At 42.7% G+C, this 20,013-nt stretch overlaps 1 protein-coding gene across 1 annotated transcript in view; it reads left to right on the top strand.

The window, feature by feature from the left end:
• Positions 1-20,013, top strand: part of LOC138296175 (uncharacterized) — a 498,683-nt gene that overhangs the window by 27,368 nt on the left and 451,302 nt on the right. The window contains exon 2 of the mRNA XM_069235068.1: positions 1,659-1,880. Coding sequence (XP_069091169.1) covers positions 1,660-1,880 — 221 coding nt within the window. The 5' untranslated portion in view covers position 1,659. The remainder of the gene's footprint in view (positions 1-1,658; positions 1,881-20,013) is intronic.

Below are 20,013 nucleotides of genomic sequence, written 5' to 3'. Positions count from 1 at the left end.
CATGGATCTCTACTCCGGGCCCTATTCCACTTTAAGGAAAGGTCTCAAAACAAACGCATAATCGTCGTGAGTGCTGAGGTGAGAGGTCAAAAAACAGAATATCATTTTTTTTTTTATTTCAAGGAAGGGGTGCACAATCTCCAGTTCAGAGCCATTCAGGGTACCTTTTTCCATTGCAACAGGCACTGTTCTGCTAAAGGCTGTTACCTGAATCTTCACTGAGAGTGAAACATCTCCACAATAAACAAGTTTTCTTAATCACTTGGCATGGTCTAAAGTTATTTTTGTAAAGAGAAATAACAAACTTGTGCTGTCACTTGAAATATCCTACTTCATTACAACTGATGCCTGATTCAATAATTCATATGAATTTAAAAATGTTTCAATGATTACAAACTCTATCAATGGTTTAGATACAGTGCAAAAAATGTTTACCATTTTATACAAACGGTGTATGAAATATGCATTTCTGAGGATATTTTTTTAATCAAGGGTATTTGTCTGGGAACAAAAATCTTTAAAAAGATACATGTACCATGAAATGTTGGGCTGCCAACAACTGTACAAAATGTAGGTATACTTTCTTTCATTTTGAAAAAATGTTTTTTTTTTATAAACATCTAAGAAATTGAGAAAAAAATAGACAAATCTGAAAAGACTTGAGGGCCTTATTTATCAAAGCTTTGTGTTGGCCTTGCCCCATGCAGGGTAACAAAAGGGCAACGCAAAACCTTGGTGAGATTTACCAGTCCACGTACGGCCACCTTCCATGGCCCTGCAATGCTTTGTTAAATCTGAAGTAAAGCAAGGCAGAGCAAGTCACTCCCTCCCATTAATTTGCCCCAGTAAGGCACTCCAGTATTTCAAAAGTGAAATACATGTAGGGGCCACATACGGGGGCCCCTGCAATGCCCATGCCAGTGGCATGGGCACTGCAGGGGCCCCCAGGGGCCCCGCGACCCCCCCTACTGCCATCCGGATCCCGGCGGTCCGACCGCCGGGATCTGGATGGCGGTAGGGGGGGTCGGAATCCCCGCGGCGGTGCAGCAAGCTGCGCCGCCGCGGAGGATTCAATGGGGCGGCGGTACACTGGCGGGACCCCGCCAGTGGTGCCGGTCCGACCGCGGCTTTACCGCCGCGGTCGGAATCCCCATTGGAGCACCGCCGGCCTGTCGGCGGTGCTCCCGCGGTCCTCCGCCCTGGCGGTCAAAGACCGCCAGGGTCAGAATGACCACCATAGTGTGCCAGCACAAGATAAGTAAAAGAATGCGCCATATAAAGTTACATTTATGGTGCATTGCTGCCCAAGGTAACTTGCAGAGCTGCGTTGCCTGACATTTTGATAAGTATGCCTCTGAGTTTTAAAAATAATGTTCTGACATCAGTATTCAGTTAGTGCCATTCAGTTGACAAATAGACATGCTATGAAGACCACTTATCGTGAAAATTATTTTTTTCTATCTGACTATATAATTTTGTCAAATTATCTTGTTAAAGGAAGACGAGCACTTAAGTAGACATACTGCAGTTTCCCTCAAGATACATAGTTGTTTATCTTATGTGTTTGTAATGCTCTTGAAATAACCAAATTGCGTAGCTAATTGGTTTAAGAACTTTAAATCATCCATTTTTTGTTGACAGTATTTTTGTTCCTCCAGGATGGAAGCAAAGGAATCATTCTTTCTCTGTGATATTGGTTTCATGGTGCACCGCAAAAGCATTGAACGCATCGTCTCTCCCATGGTGTCTCAGTTTTGCGAACTGCTCATCTCAACAGAGAGAGAAGACTCGGATGGTAATGGTGATAACATGGCTGATTTAACACAGGCTGCCGAAGGATTGGCAAAGGCCACAGAAGAGTTTGCTTTCCTAGCAAAGAGGTATGTGTTGTAAGTCTTATGAAACGCGAGGAGCATTGACTCCTGTTTGGAATATGAAAATTGCAACAAACAGATCTTCACAAGTTTAGTTATTTCAGAAAATCTGTAACACCTGATTTTGCATGGCTTCATGCTTGATGTAGTGGAAAACGACAGCTCTCAGGGACCACCATTACATATGGGATTCAATTTCCACTTTTTTAAGGATAGCTCAAGTCTCCAAGAATAAATGGAGCTGTCGACCAAGTCCTTCAGTCTGAGCTCTTTTTCAAGTTTACAGCTTTTCTTGGTGAGTTGCAACATCCTTCTAACATATGGTGGGGGTTCTTCATTCCATATAACATATGGTTGGACCATCTCCCTTCCCTCAAAACTTTGAAATCTCCACTCTCTTGCTCTTTCATAACAAAGAGGTAATGTGGCTGTGGAGATCCAATAAATAAAAAATCTCTTCTCTGAAAATAAACAGACTATATGCCACTTGTATTTTGTTGTAAAAACACTGTTTAAGTAGTTTATGAAACAAGCTATAATTCACAACGTGCGGTAAAATGTAGAGCGATTACTAAATTCTTGTAATAAACTCAAGCGGCAGTGCTATAAATGTCTTCTCATCCATTAATGCTTGTTTATTTTCAGGGGAAAAAAGTTCAGAGGAAAGAGAATTGAAAAGGTAGCTAAGTTTTTGTTATGAATGGGTCTCACTGGGCATCACTTGGTACGAAGACCTGATGCTAAATTCGGCTGTTCACTGCTATGTTACATTTAAAATATTCCTTAAGACACGTCCCTCGAGTTTATTGAGAAAGATCCATTTTGATACCGCGATATGCTCTATACCATACAGTAGAGATGGAGGTATCTTCACCCAATAAACCTCGAAGAGGTGTTTAAAGTGCCTTCTGCCCGTTGCTCTATATAAGGCATTGAGACCGTTAGCTTGGGATTGGGCCTTCCTTTGGTGCTCAATGTGCTCTCTGTCTTTAAGGCTCCCACAGACGATTTTACCCAAAAAAGCGTAAGAGGTTACTCTTTCAAGGTTTTGAGCTCTCAAGGTCAAGCAAAAGTTGCTGTACTTAAGTCTTTTATTCCCATGAAAGCACAACATTTTGCTTTTAGAGCAATTTATCTTTAAAAAGTGGGCTTCTGTGTATTGTTCGAGGGCTTGAAGATGATTATGAAGCTCCTTTGGGGTGCGAGCTAAAATGATTATGTCATCTGCATAAACTAGACAACATAATGATCTACCTCCTAATTTAGGGGCAAAACGCTCACATTGAGTTAAATGTTAAATGCACAAGTCTGAAAGATACAGGGAAAATACCAATGGGGCCAACGTACACTCTTGTTTTAGGCCATTTTTGGTTGGAATGGCATGAGATAGACTTCGTTCACCCCCTAGCAACACTCTACACCAGGTGGAGGAGTGAAGGGCTACCACAAGGTCAAAGAGAATGCCGGGCATGCCTAGTCTTAGGAGCTTCTTCCATAACAAAATACGATCTACCTTAATAAAATTCTGTGGAGAAGTCTACAAAGGCTGCGTAGATCACTTCCCCCTTCAGAGAGACATATTTTTTGTGACTTACTTGAAAAACAGAGATATTGTCAATTGTGCAGTGATTTCCCCTGAAGCCCGACTGCTCCAATGGGATAATTTTATACCTTTCTGCCCAATCATTAATCTGTGACATCAAAAATTAGGTAAAGATTTTTCAGACCGCATCCCAAAGTGCAATCTGGCGGTAATTCCTAGGGCAACTTTGATTCCCTTCTTTATACAAAGGGACAATGATGCTACTCTTCCAGGTTTGAGGGACATTCCTGGCTTCGTAGCAATGCTGATACACCAGGACTAAAATCCTACACCAGGATTAACTGTATTGCAATTTCATCTGGGCCCATCATGGCAGAACTATGCATTCCTCTTATAACGGCCTCAATTTCTTTTAGACGGGGATATCAATATAAGGAATTGAATCTGGTTTGGGGGAATTCCACTGTGGTCCCATTAGAAGCATAAAGGTCAGATAGAAACGCTGACCAGCTTAATTCATTGATTGATGTTGGTAGAGGCCTGGTTCTTGTACCACACCCCTCTGCGATCAGAGACCAAAACCTAGTGTGGCCGGAAAAGGCTGCTTCTCCTACTGCAACCCAGAATCTATCTGTAGCATCCATTTTTTATGCGAACTCTTAACCTCCTTCTCCTTCTTTTTAAGATGTCTAGCTGGGATTGCCTCACAGATGTATGATCCCTATACTGTTTACGAATAAGAGCATTAATTTCTCTATTCAATAATAGTAGGGAGCAGGGTTTTGCTATATGATTATTCTGGGGCTTCTGGCGGGGGATCGAAACAACCAGTTGCATAAAAACAGTAAAACTCTCCATTACCTTTCCTACCCAGATGCCAAGATCATTCAGGGTACTTTCTAGGATACCTTTGAGCCCATTGAAACTACCCGGGGACCAATATGTTCTTCCAGTTTTGACATTAACTTGGGGGTGCTTCCCTGCTAAACTCCATGAATAGGCAGATTGCCCCTTCAAGTCGAGAGAGAAAACCAAAATATTATGATCACTAAGGGTATTCTGTAATACTTTTATATCCTTTAACAAGGAAAAAGACTGATAGCTTGATACCATGTAGTCCAGGATTGCAGCACCCCTGGGTGATTTATGTGTAAAATGGGCTGGGGAGTCAGATGGGAGTCTACCGTTAGCAACAATGCAATCATTCTCTCTCAGATACTCGAAAAAGAGCTTCCCACGCTTAGGAGGTCTTATTTTGTGAAGGAAAATACAAGGAGGGAGTCCAAATGCTTCCTCATTTTCATCATCCCAAAAGGAAGCAAGCCCCAGGTTAGAAATCTTACAATTTAGATCTCCTACCATAATGACTGGGGTTCCTGGATCCCTGTCGCAAAGCTCCTTAATGTAATAAAATACCTTGACTAAAAGATTATTAAAAGGGACGCCAGGGGGCACATAAGAGTTAATCAAAGTAAGGGAGGTTACCTTGTCTCCATCTCCAAAGCAGTGTAAGGTTACAGCTAAAAAGAGGTTACTAGGGTCTTTAAAACATTCATGCTGCCACTGGAGCCTATTCAACAACAAACATGCAACCCCTTCCTTGGCATAACCCCTCGTTACCGGGGAGGCCTTGCAGCAAAAAGAGTAATCATTTTTTAACTGCAACTCCCCAATAGACCAGGTTTCTTGGAGGCAAATTCTATCAAGATTTAAGGAGTTCAGAAAGCCAATTTTTTCCCATTTAGACTTTACACCTGCCGCATTCCAAGACATAAGGGTAAGCTCAGTGCCACATTGATGGAACTGTTAGCCTAGAAGTTGTGGTAGAACTACTTAATACTGCCGGTAGCCAATTCCAAGAATGGGGATTAGTACTTAAATCAGGAGGCGGACAAACAGGAGAGTCCCTAAATAATACTTTTCTGCCATGAGCCCCCAGGTGAATTTTTAAGTCTTGACAGGAATGAAAATTAGTGTTCAGGGTTAGCGAAAGGGATGACTGGGGAGGTAGGTTTCCACGCCCCATCAGGAAGCTGGAAGTCCCACTCTGTTAACCTTAAACCTTCTTGCTCAAGGTAGGAACCACATCGATACCTTTACATTGTAGAGACTCTAAGTTACTTAAGATTTTGTTGACAATCAATTTAGAGAAAAAGGATACTTGAGACAAGGGACCAAAATCAGAGGCCTTCAGAGAGACCAAGCGATTATCCCTACTTTCATTCAGTCTAAGGGGTTCAATGTCAGAAAAGCATTTTAACAATTGGGATCTGTTAAAAAAGAGATCATTATCAAATAAAAGCAAGAAGTCTGAAGTCAAGGTGTCTTTAGGGTAACAACCCTGTCCCCTTTTGATGGATTGCGGCCAAGTCTGGGCAGGCATGAGTCCTGAAGTTGCCCCAAAGGATTGAGCAGAGGGATTTAAGGATGACCTATTTGGTTGAGAAATAGTCGTCTCATGAGCCAAAATCATGTCAACCATTTCAGGGTTTCTGATGGGTCAATGAGGTTCCGACATTGACTGACGGTAGATTTAAAACTGGAACCTCCTGGTTTAAGGGATCTTGCGGGCCAGATTGATCTTCAGAGAATCGTATCTTTCTCTGACCTTTTTTAGGATGTTTCCGTATTGATTTTTTGGACCTTTTGACTTTTTTCCTTTTGCATTTTGGAGTTTGTACTTGGGTACCTGAGGTACTGGTCAAGATATTTGCCTTTGGTCGAGCTTTGAAGATTGGAAACATGACCGGCTCAGAGTTTTGACAGACTGGATCCGGGTCTTTTTCTGATGAAAAGTCACTTAATACGACTCTAATGGAGTTGACTGAGCTCTAAATGGGAACGGGATTCATTGGGGATAGTCCCACCTGCGGTGCACCAGCCTGAGAGCAAAAATCAGTACCAAGGGGTGTTTTGTTGTTTGCGATGATATGATGCTGTTCTAAAAGGTCATTAAAATGTTGCATGAAAATCCAGGGTTTACTCCATTGCCAGCTGTCATTTCTTTTAGAATGGCTGTTGTGGAATCAAAAATGAAGTCTGATCCTCCAACCAATTTCACTAGAAGGTTCAAAATAGAAGATAAAAGACGCTTTAAGCTTAAGACCGAAGAGGAGACCAAAACATTTTGATCAGGGTTACTGTTTAAAAGGTTAACATTTAGACTCAGGTTGGGTGTTGTTGAAAGGTGAGAACACAGTGAGGAATGGTTGGAAGGTGTGCTACTAAAAAGCTGCAAACCCGTGGATGGAGATAGAAGAGATGGCGGGGGAGATTTTGCTTCCTGGTGGGACCCATATCTTTGAAGGAGTTCTAAATCGAGATCAGGGAGGGTGAAGTCCACAGGAAGATTTTCTGGGCCTGTGCGTGGAAAAGGAGCATCAATACCAAGTTCAAGAGATGAAATTTCCTTTACAAAGGCCAGGCTGGTTAAATCCTGATTTAATGGAGGGGTTGTACTTGAAGAAGGTGAAGAAGCTTTAAAGAAAGCCAAAGTCTCAATGATAAAGGAAGATGTGTGAGATGTGACTGGGCTCCTGTTTGGATCTGCCAGAACGTGAGGGAGGACTGATTTCTTGGGATAAGGACAAGAAAGAAGGGGTTCTTCTGATGAAGGAAAGACCTTGCAGTCTGGAGGATCAGGCTTTGAAGGATTAGGATTAAAAGTCTTCTTCTGCAGTGATGTTTTATTTTCGTTTATCTTGTATACTTTACCACAGAAACTGTTTTCATTCTTTGTACTCTGACATTCTCTTTCTATGCTCTGCTCAAGGTTGTCTCCAATATGTTGCCAGCACAAAGTGGAGCACTGCAATCTCTGCCACATCACGGAAACATGAGTGTTGTACGTTAGGGCAGTTTTCCTAGAACATTAGCTGTTTTATTATAAACCATCTCTGTTTTCCCTGTATGTTAGAGGGAGAGTTCCAGCCAGACGTTTGCCACTGCATGGTGTTTCTTCATTGCAGCAGTCTGCTGACACCTGACGTCTTTCTCTGACTACATGAGAGAGGACTTTCAGTAGACTAACAGCCCTCTTTGCTACTACCAAAACCAGGTGTAACGGATGGTGTCTTCCTAGGGATTCTGAAGGGCGGATTAGGGCTAACAGTGCTGTGCTATAATATAGTACTTTAATGTAATGAAGTAGGTAGGAATTCCAAACCTAGCATTCTGAAACTATGGTGGGACTTTTCTTATGTTTCACTGTGTTTGTCACCACAGCATTATTATTGTGGCTAATAATCCTAATCATTGCAGTTAATGCCATTTTATCTAGAACACAATTGATTCAATAAAGTACATTGAACCAACCTTTGCTTCTGTTTGTCTTTGCATGTGTGAGATGAATGCAACTGGTTGAAAAGGATGAGATCTGCTCCACCACGATTTACCCTGAGAAGTCAATGTCATGCGCACACCTGCCACAAATTACTTCCACTTCCAGGTGCTGGTGAGGTACTGGTAGCTGCCCGAAAAGGTTAGGCCGGCAATTGTTATAAGGTGTGGAATTGGACTAAGTTCCTCACAACCTGGTGGTGCTGCCCCCCAAAACCAGCAGTCTCATTGGTATAATGAGATTCAACATGTCATGGCGCCCAACGTTTGGTCAGGCACTGAATTACGGATCTCCCTGAATATCTCTGTCTTACTATGTGCTAAAGGCACCCAGTACTATATACAGAGACATCCGTTGCTTTGAGGATTTCCTCCTCAGTTAGGTAGCACCCCTTATAGACTGAAGGTTGTTCAAGCTGGAACCTTAAAATAATTAATCTCTCATTGGTGCCCTTATCTCTGAGCAGGTACATTTAACATGGCAAACCCACAATGGGTGGTAATTGCAGTAAACATGTAACCTCCACTGACTAATCATTTACTAGCTTGTGGCCTTACTGACATGGGGGGTGCAGTTACATTTGTGGTTGAGGCTCATCCAGCGTATAGGACAGAAATGTCCTACTCTTGGGTCAATTTTCCCACAGTTGATCAGAACACTAATACATTTCATCATTATACACATGCTAATGCGCCTGCACAATACAGAGCATGCACATACATAGAGATATCTCTATCTTTTCAAGACCACCACAACTGGCTTGATAGCACCCTACCTCAAACAATTCTTCATGTTAGGCTAGGTCCTCTGAGTAATGAAGGCCCTACTTGGCCTTTATTGGCCACATGCACACTGCATCCTGATGCAGGCACCTTAGCGGTAGCTGAGGTTCGCTGCTTATATATTGAACTTGTAGCAATATATAGACTATTAGTACAGTTTGACATGTAAACATTAAATGCTATCCCAGCACGTGCTGCTCCAGCACAACCGTACGCAGTCACATCAGGTATTAACCTAGCGACGGTGCATTTGCTCATGGGTAAAGTAACCACAAAACCTGAAGAAATTCCATTTTGGTTAGCTCAAAAGATAAACACAGTGACAGCTGTGTTTCCCTATACAGGACCTCAAGATAAATACAGAATACTCAGTATTTGCTTGCCATCTGGGATGGTTCCTGCAGTGGATAACTTTGTGGCCTGGTATTTGGCACACTCTACACTACAGCACACGGTACACCAACACTTGCCAATGTTCTGGAAGTGTATTCAAGATGAATAAGGGGCTGCCCCGGCTCTGGATTTGGGGTTGCAATTAATGGGTATCTTTGCCACAGTATCCTTAATAATATTAAGTTAGCTTAAAGGGGAAGGAGTAGCACAAGCGGTGCACATGCAGCTCCCGGTTGTTCTTGTACAGGATTAAGAACGCAAGCTGCCAAAAATGATTGCCGAAACCTATTCAAGGATAGGTCGGGATAGTAAACCACAACTACAGGGTAATTCCAATAAGGATTCTACCAAGTAAGTAGCCGAGGGTTCTAAAAACCACTGGGACAAACAAAAACAAACATTTTAAAAGGACAGGGTAGAACCTCTGCTTTAATAGACCCCCAAGAAACGCTATAACTTGCGAAGAAGGGATAATATAAAAACTGATATCAATATACTGATACTAGCAAATCTCGTTCCTTTCAGGACTCACTAGATAAACATAGTGAGAGAGGTGGGTGATCAGAACAATGAACAGAGTACATGAAATCAAAAAAGGATTCACAATGCTCAGCAGAAGTTTGAAATAAAAAAGAAGAGAAACTTGCACAGCAAAAATCCCAAATTAAAAAGAAGAAGGTGGCAACCATTTCTGAACGAAATGCCACACAAGATGAGAGCTTTATTGAAGAACAGGAACTGGGTGTTGTCCCTGCTAGACAGCACAACAGAGGTCACCTACTAGAACATCTGGAGGTGAAAGCAACTGACGACTTCATAGAAGTTGAGACTGCAGACATGTGCGTCTCCCCTCCCAATAGGCTGTATAAAATGAAAATACAATTCGATGGAGACATTGAGCGCACAATTGATGTTACATTTTGGAAAAGATTGACTGGCTTTTATGACACTTTGTTGGCTGAAAAAGACTGTCCCCAGAATTTGTCTGTGAAGTCCCACAGGGGGAAGAAATCATTAAGCCTTCTTTCTCGTCCCTAGTTCCTATAGTATTAATGGAGTCATACCCATTTGATTGGGCATTAGCACAGGCTCCCGCGCTGTACAGTAACCATGTTGGATGGGATAAGGATTCTCCCCACCACATGATGCCAATTAGGTCCCGACCACAGCCTCAACCTCACTATCCTATTAAGCATGAGGCTAAAGCTCCTGTGAGAGAGATTCTCACACAGCTATACCAGGTACCAGGGTGTAATTGAGCCCTGTGACTCACCAATGAACAATTCTCTATTTCCCATGGCAAAACCGGACCATTCTTGTAGAATAGTCTTAGATTATAGACATTTAAACAGTCATACATGCATATTTGCTATCCAAAATGCACATAGCACGGCATTCATTAACAATATAGTGCACAAAAAATACAAAACAAAGTTGGATATTTACAACGGCTTCTTCTGTCAAAATATAGAGCCTGTGTGTCGGGATCTAACAGGATTTAGCGCCTTAGGCTCGCAGAAAAGAATTTCAAGGTTTCCACAGGTGTAGTCCGGGGCTGTTTTCAACTCGTGTGACCTCCATTTTATGCAACATCAACCCTGAGGCTTTGTCCTATGTTGTGGACATCTACCTGACGTAAGATGATCACATTCTCCACATGAAATGAGTGGCCAGCATTGTTGTGGGATTTGGCTAATGCGGATACAAATTTCATTGTAAGAAAAAAAAAATTGCCTTTCTCAATGTCCTATTTTTGGGATATGAGATATCAGATGATGGCAAGAGCCTAGCGCCCCACTTTCAAGAAACAAATGCGCACAATTGCAACCACCAAACACCATAAAAAAGCTCCAGTCTTTATTGGGCTTTTTAAACTTTGGCAGAATTTACATTTCAGATTATTGTACAATGCATTAAACTATTATATATGATTTAAGATGCCCCAATGTTTTAAGTAAATATTGGACAGCCAAACACATATGCATTCTCAGAGCATTACAACAAGACATGATTGCAGCAAAACATTTACCCACAAGGGACAACAAAACACATTTGGTCATCAGAGTAACTGCTGGTGCCATCGGTTTTACCTATCTAACATTTAATGAGGGCGATACTGTCCCTATTGCATACAAATCACATCTGTACTCTACAGCTGAACAACTTTTTGCTCCCACAAAAAAAGTCTGACTGCTGTTCAGATGGCTGTCATTAAAGAAAGACCTCTTGCTCAAGGAAAACACATTATTGTCATCTCTCTGATCGCAGCCCTTGAGGCTGTCACAAAGGCTAGCGTTCCTAGCGCAAAAGCATTACATCCACATTGGATCCAATGGGCAACGTCTCTGACAGCCACTAATGTTGACTACATTTTTTACCCGAAATTACAAACTCAGGATTTCCTTCAATATGAAATGGAATATCCAATTCCAGTAAATATCTTGCCAATTGATCAATATCAAACAAAAATTTACCCTGATGGTTCAGTCCAACCAGGCATAGGCATAAAACACCAATTTTCCGCCGCTTGCGCAACTGTGAGCGGCTACATGAAAGATGGTGAATTCCATCCACAAAATACTTACACGCAGACCGTAGGGGGACTGCACTGCACAACTAGCAGAGCTCAAGGCTCTGGTGATGGTGCTGGAACACACGGATTCAGAACAACTAACGTTGATAGTCGGTAATTCATACTACTGTGTCCAGTCCTTCAATGAATGTTTGCATTACTGGTGTCAAAATGCGTTCAAAGTTTCAAAAGGCAACACCATTAAACACAAGTTACTGTGTTGGAAGTAGGGAATCTGAAGGAAACACTACCCAATGGCCATGTAGTGCATACATTGGGACATCAACGTGTAGAAATACACGTTGTAGGCGATACCTTGGCTGGTGAAGCGGCCAAGTCATCAGTAGCTATGGCTTCTGTTGCTGCAATAACTCATTCATGACACAAGATTGGCTGCTGTGAAAGCTTTGGCTGCCTGCAAGTCATTGCCTAAGGCATATCCTGCCAAATATTCCTACCACATAACTAGCCGAAACACTGCCTTAGTAACAATACCAGGGGTGGGAGGGAGTTGCTTCTTCCCATGCTGGTGTGGCGGCTACTATTTCTCTACTCCAAATCACTATTGGTGGCCAGGTCTATTCAAACATAATATGTCCTTTGCTGTGACACCTGTCAGCAAATAAAAGGGTCCAATGTTAAACACCCACTGCTGACACCCCTCCTAATTTCAAACAAGCCACTGCAATCTGTGTACCTAGACCATTGTGGTCCCCTGACACCTGATTCTGCATACAAATACATCTTAGTTGCTGTCGACTCACTCTCTAGATTTCTATGGGTATGGCCACAATGATCAGCTGACGCTCAAACTGTTATTAAAGATTTGCATGTCTTTATCGGTACATATGCAGTTGCGACTTTCCACTTGGACTTGGGCCTAGCTTACGCCTCAAGGGGTTTCAGCGATGCCATGGCTTTGTTAGGGGTCCAACTACATTTCTCATCTCCCTACCATCCAGAGGGTAACAGTGTAGTGGTGCGGAAGAATCAAGACTTACAGCAATACATAAAGGCTGCACCAATAACATGAAGAGGAGGTATCTAGTACAAGCAAAGATTGCTTTGAAAAAGGAGTTTGGTCCATCATATTGTACACCGGTTCCAGTCCTGGGAATACAGGGTACCAGAACTGTCATTCTACAACCGCTACCTGGATAAAAAGAAAACCGCTTTGTCTCCATTGATAATGTCAAGCTACACCATATGGCCAATCCTATACCGCACACCTCAGGGAGTCCTGGGTAGCTCCCATATCCCTCTCACTACAGACCAGGAAGTTCCTCTAAAGGTTTTGAGTAACAATGCAGAAACTTCCCCGAGCTTGGGGAGGGTGAAAATGATCTTTCATTGGTACCAATATCTTCATCTACTACAAGACGGGAAATATCCCCAACCACGACTGCCGAACAACGAAGTTGTGAACAACGAAAGCGGAACAACGCTTTTGTTAATCACTAATTAGTTGTTCTGTGCCTTAACCACGCATGTGCTGAACCACGCACATATGTGGTTAAGGCACAGAAGAAGGGAGTTGGCTTTGTCAGAGAATGCAATCAGGAAAGTTGGGCTGGGGCTGTTTTAGGGGTGGTGGTGGGGGGTCGGGGCATTTTTAGTTTTAGGGGCGGGGTCGTGATAGTTTTAGGGGTGGGGTCAGGGTATTTTTAGTTTTTAGGGGCAGGGGTGGGGGGTGGGAGTAGTTTAGGCTTTAGGGGAATCTCGGTAGTTTTAGGGGTGGGGATGAGGGGTCACTGTAGTTTTAGGGGCGGGGTGGGGGTTTGGTGTATTTTTAGTTTTTAGGGGTGGGAGGTTGAGGTTGTTTTATAAGCAGGAGTGGGGGTTGGGTATTAAAATTTTTAGGGGGGTGGAGGATCACGTTAGTTTTAGGGGTGGGGGTAGTTTAAGTTTTAGGGGTGAGTGTTGGGGTAGTCGTAGAATTGTTTTTAGGGGTGGGGGTTCGGGTACGATTGTTTAAGGGGTGGGGGTTGGGTGGGGGAGTCGCATGCTGGAACCATGCATGCCGTTCACGCATGCCTTTACCAGGAATGCCTTTACAATGGAAAATCGTTATTAAGGCATTTGTGGTAACTACGTGGTCATTGTTTAGGCATGCATGGTTCCAGCATGCATTGTTCCGACTCCTATTCCTACATGGCACAAGAGAAATAATGAAGACTACTACACAAACGCAACTCAAACAGATGAAATTGTCCACTATGAACCACCGAGGGAGACTTCTGTCAGTTGTCCAACTCCTAACACAGCTCCAAATTTTGCACTAACTGCTTCTGGATACTTTGTCGATTGAGAAGATTCCTATTTTGACTCATTCACTTCTTCTGCTACACCACCATCAAGAGCACATGAGCTGATAACTTGGCTTAAAGATAATTATTTCATTCATGTATGGAACTATCTGTGCCTTTTTCTTACTATACTTACTTTACTTCTTTGGATTGGCTTTGTCATTGTTTTTTTCTTACTGATACATGGTCATTACATTCCTGAACGCTCTGCAGTTGAACTGGTGGATGAGGTCCTAAAACCACATTTTTCTTCACACAAGGTCAATAGAGACTTGTCACTAGTGAACATGTCAGCTGTACCAGCTCCTGATGGGATTGTTTGGGATAAAGTTTCCTTTGATATATTCAGTCCGATAGAGTTTCTTCAAATTCCATATGCTCAAACTATCTTTAAATGAAGTAATAATAACTGGGGTTGTTTCTGATGACTGGAATGTAAAACCAGTTGATGCTATGCTCTCTGAATTAGAGTACTTTACTGTATTTGAAAGTGAATATATTTACCAATGAAAATAAAACGATGGTGATATGTTTTGTTAGAATTATTATGGACATCTTTTCATTCATAGTGCAAGTACTTAAAAGACTATTTTTAGCTATAAACAATGGGAACATTATTCTTCCCCACCAGTCGGGAGCTCTAAAACATGTACAGATAAGTTTACATATTTTTCTAAAAACAATGTTAAAGATGCTGAGTCAAATTATTTTAAATTGCCCACCATGGAAATGCACAATGTATTGTTGACTGATACAAAAGTGATTTATTCTGATTCTTTTATTTCCCTGTTAGCTATAGAAGGCTATGAATATTGGAAGAAGTCCATTGACTTAAAGAGTGTTTGGGGAACTCAGCATTGGCAAATATAGAGAAGGGAAGCTTTGTTTAGAGCATGCCTGATACTTTACAAACGATATTTTTAAATGACACAGTGCAGCAGACAAGTTGTTAAGGCTTGGTGAAAATAATGAATAAGGGGCCAAATGTACAACCTTTTGTTTTGTGATCCGGTTGGGAATTGCAAATTGTGAGTAGCAAAAGAAAATGTGCAACAGTGTTCCGGACATTTTCCGAATCGAGTTGCCAAAAATGACCTACCTCATCAATATTCATGAGGTAGGTGGAAATTTGTGCCCGTATTGAAAATGGCTGCACTCACAGGGATGGTGGCCTGCTGGGGGCAGCAGCCCACCATGTCTGTGACTGCTTTTTAAATAAAGCAGTTTTCTTTTAAATACAGACCGTTTTCTTCAAAAGGAAAATGGGATGCATTTCAACCCCAAAAAATGAAAAGTTTTCTTTAAATTTTTTCAGTGTAGGCAGTGGTCTGTGGAACCACTACCTGCTCTGAAAAAATATTTTTGCTTCCATTCACAAAGTGGAAGGGATCCATTGGGGACCTCTTCCTGTTTGCGAATGGGTTAATACCAATTTAAGATTGGTGTTAACTGCAATTGTTTTGTGACCGCATTGATGGTCAAAAAACAATCATTCATATAACTGCCACTCACAATTAGGAAGGACGCCCTTGGAACGCCCCTTCCTAATTGCGAGTCGCAAACCCTTTTTGTGATTCGGTAAATAGATAACCGAATCACAAATTTGGATTTGTACATTAGGAAATGCTTTTTTCTTTTTCGCAAATGGCCTGATTCTGCAAATTAGGCCGTTTGCAACAAGAAAAAAGCTTTGTACGTCTGGCACTAAGGGGGTGATTCTGACCGCAGCGGACGGCGGTCGCCGCCCGCCAAGCGGTTCCCGCCGAAAGACCGCTCCGCGGTCAATAGACCGCGGCGGTCATTCTGGCTTTCCCACTGGGCCGGCGGGCGACCGCCGAAAGTCTGCCCGCCAGCCCAGCGGGAAACACCCTTCCCACGAGGACGCCGGCTCAGAATGGAGCCGGCGGAGTGGGAAGGTGCGACGGGTGCAGTTGCACCCGTCGCGAATTTCAGTGTCTGCAAAGCAGACACTGAAATTCTTCGTGGGGCCCTCTTACGGGGGCCCCTGCGGCACCCCGTACCGCCATCCTGTTCCTGGCGGGAGAACCGCCAGGAACCGGATGGCAGTAGGGGGTGTCAGAATCCCCATGGAGGTTTCTCAAGGGCAGCGGGAAGTCGGCGGTACACCGCCGACTTTCCGTTTCTGGCCGCGGCTGAACCGCCGCGGTCAGAATGCCCAGCGGTGCACCGCCAGCCTGTTGGCGGTGCTACCACCGACCTCCGCCATGGCGGTAATTACCGCCAGGGTCAGAATGACCCCCTAAATGTGCCCAATATTTCCACTCCCACAAAATTTTACAAATGGCAATAATACATTAATGCAACTGAAAATCAGCTACATGGGTGGGTCCACAATAGAACATTTAACGCAGCACTTTCAAGTCATGGTGGGTGGTTATTGTGGCCAGTGGACACAAATGGTTGTCATGCACGTTTTGTAAACTCCACGGGAGTGCTATGTCACCTGTACATTTGGGTATTGTGACAACATACCGTGTAGGAAAATTATGCCAGCAATGGCTAAAAAGTTCCTCACTAGATGCTGTAAAAGAAAACCTCAGTCTGTCTTCTATCTAACAACACAGACTTACAAGATTTTCTGTTAGGCCCCAGAAGACAACGTATAAAGTGCTTCTTACATGCAATTTAGAACAAGATTTGGAAACTTTCACAACAAGTAGCCACAGCCCGGTTAAAGCAATTAGATCAGGAAAACTTAAAGAGGGCATTAGCCATTGTAGATAATGGGATTAACATCTTGTCCGACCTTATTTACACTCTGAACGACACAATTTCCTTTGCAATAGACATGTCATCTTTACACCATGGACAGAGTCAACTTAGGTCCATTATGCAGTTAGGTTGGTCACTACAGACATTGAAAAATGGTCACGCTCCATGGCATTACGTCAGGGCCAAGGACCTGTTTTCCGCATTTAACTTCACACGGCAACAATAAATGATGGCTAAGAAAGAAGCAACATATATTGTGCTGCACATCAAAAGATTAGAAAAGTTGCCTTTTACTGTGGCAGAAATACCATCTGCAGTATGACTAATTCATGGGGTTGTTCATCTGCCTTTTTAAACACTTCAATTCACATCCTGCTTGAAACATATTCCTGTGGGCAGATATGAAAGACTAGAAGATAGTTACATCCATAAGAAATGGGAGCAAATGTTTAAATGGCATGAAAGAGGTATTTCTTAGTGGCAGAAAATGCAAGATTTCTGAGAGCCATTCAATAGTTTGTGAACAGCTTTCCTTGCACAGAGCATGTAATGCTTCAGCAGCAAACTTAGCATGTTATCTGAAGGGAGTTCCTGTCCCCTTGATTCAACCAGCATTCAAGGTGCTCTCCAATGGAAGCTATGTACTTTTAGACAGCGAAAGCTGCTATGGAATGGGAGCTGGAATTGCCTGCGTAGTTTCGTTCTCCCAAATTGTAACATCCTTTTTCCCCCTACGCAACAGCCAAATGTAGCAGACATCTGGCCTCATATTGCTACTTGTAATGTAAATTTTGACGAGCTAAGCAGACTTAAAAGCTCTTTTGTTTCGGAAAAATATAGCACTGACATCTGCATGCAAGACCTTCGCACTTCAAGTAGCAAGTTCATCCACGGAAGTACAGTCCCTTTTAAACACAAACTTTCCAAGACACATCGGTGAGCTCGTGGGACGAATATTTAATGCATCCAATACTGCTGGGATTGTACACTTCTTTAAGGCTGTTGGTTCTGGGTTTGTCAGCACATTTTCATCTATATTTGGCATAATACCTTCAGCCATACACGCAATACTTTTTGGATGTATTTGGGGGATTCCCAATTACTTTGGCATTCTGCTGTTGCTATTTTTCATCCACAATGGCTGCCCCCTCTCAACAAGGAGGACTGACGGCGCTTCCATCAGTGCAACTGTGTCATGAACCCATGATGCAGTATTTCGGAGCTCCACTCCTTGAGGAATTGGAATGATACTCGCCTCTATCATTCATACTGGTACTGAACTGTGTGCAGCCCATATTTGGTTGCCTTTGGTGCCTTTTCGAATGTGCACTACAACTGAGTCTTTCTATGTGGTGCTTACTTTCACTGGACGCTGATCTGTTGATGTTCTCGATGAAGGCTCATTACCAGACATGCGCGTTGAGGGTGCTTTTGCTACTGGAAGCCTTCAATGAACCACCCTTTGTGGATCAAGTGGCTCCGGGACCTTCAACATCTGGTACTAAATAGAATACTGCTGCTTCAGCTGGAGCTGAGATCTTGCAACACGTGGGATCGTTCCTCATTTCAATGGTCCTGGATATAATTGGCAGTTTTCAAATGACACTGGTTTTTAAATTTGACATACAGTTTTTATCTCCAAATTGGTTCTGTTTTAATTGACAGTTTTTAATTTGGCCTGCTTCAAGTATGCTTGCTTGTCAACTTAGACATTTATATATTTATTTTAATTCATTTTATTATAGTTTGATTGGGTTTACCTCTACACTTTGAACTGGCAAGGGGAGGGTGTAGTGAGGGAAACTTAGCAGCCTTCTTTGGACATATTATTTTAGCCATAGGCCTGCAGCTTGTGCCCTTTAGCCTAGTTGCAATTCATTTTTATTTTCTGAGCAGAAGTTCTCTTCTGCTGTGATGTTTTATTTTCCTTTATCTTGTATACTTTAGCACAGAAACTGTTTTCATTCTTTGTACTCTGACACTCTTGTTCTGTGCTCTGCTCAAGCCTGTCTCCAATATGTTGCCAGCACAAAGTGGAGCACTGCAATCTCTGCCACTTCACGGAAACATGCATGTTTTACATTAGAATGTACGTTTTTTATCATAGATCATCTCTGTGCCCCTTATACTTCAGAGGGAGAGTTCCAGCCAAATGTTTGCCACCGCATGCTGTCAATTTATTGCAGCAGTCTGCTGAAACTTGACGTCTTTCTCTGCCTACATGAGAAAGGACTCTCAGTAGACTAGCAGCCCTCTTTGCTACTACCAAATCCAGGTATGGGGGATGGTTTCTTCCTAGGGATTCTGAAGGGTGGATTAGGGCTAACACTGCTGTGCTTTAATATAGTACTTTAGTGGCATAGGTAGAAATTCCAAACCTAGCATCCTGACACTATGGTGGGACTTTTCTTATGTTTCACTCTCTTCGTCACCGCATCATTATTATTGTTGCTTATCATCCTAATCATTGCAGTACATGCCATTTTATCTAGAACACAATTGATTCAATAAAGTATATTGAACCGACACTTGCTTCTGTTTGTCTTTGCATGTGTGAGACGAATGCAACTGGGAGAAAAGGATGAGATCTGCTCCACCACGATTTACCCTTAGAAGTCAATGTCATGCGCAAACCTGCCACAAATTACTTCCACTTCCAGTTGCTGGTGAGGTACTGGTAGCTGCCTGAATGGGTTATGCCGGCAGTTGTCATAAGGTGTGGAATTGGACTAAGTTCCCCACAACCTGGTGGTGCTGCCACCCAGACCCAGCAGTCTCATTGGTATAATGAGATTCAACATGTCATGAGGCCCAGCGTTTGGGCAGACACTGAATTACGGATCTCCCTGAATATCTCTTTCTCACTGTGTGCTAAAGGCACCCCAATCCTAATCAGTGCAGTACATTCCATTTTATCCTGAATGTAATTGATTCATTTAAGTATATTGAACCAACCTTTGGTTTGTCTTTGCATGTTTGAGACAAATGTAACTGGGAGAAAAATATGAGATCTGTTCCACCACGATTTCCCATGAGAAGTCAGAATGTCATGCGCATGGCTGCCAGAAATCACTGCCACTTCCAGGTGCTGGTGAGGCACTGCCAGCTGGCTGAAAGGGTAAGGCCGATAGTTGTTAGAAGGTGTGGAATTGTTATCAGTTCCTCACAACCTGGTGGTGCTGCCGACCAAGTCCCACAGTTTCATTGGTATAATGAGAGGCAACACGTCACTACATTCACAAAGAAGCTACGTGCATTGAGTAATCAGCCTTCATGCAGCAAACAATTCACCAACCATTTACAGTACAATGGTCTTTTCACAGTGAGTCCCACACCCAGGGACCTCAGAAGGTAGGGAAAAAATTATATGAAATCATAGGCTCCATGCTTGTGCTGTAAAATCTATTTACAGATTTATAAAGTGAGTTTTCGATTTTTTATATTGTGATGAGCCAGCTAACATGGGCATAA

Source organism: Pleurodeles waltl, chromosome 5, assembly GCF_031143425.1.
Source record: "Pleurodeles waltl isolate 20211129_DDA chromosome 5, aPleWal1.hap1.20221129, whole genome shotgun sequence".
In the NCBI taxonomy this organism is placed as follows: Eukaryota; Metazoa; Chordata; class Amphibia; order Caudata; family Salamandridae; genus Pleurodeles; species Pleurodeles waltl.
The sequence above is the reverse complement of the archived record's forward strand: the minus strand, read 5'-3'. Positions and strand labels throughout refer to the sequence as shown.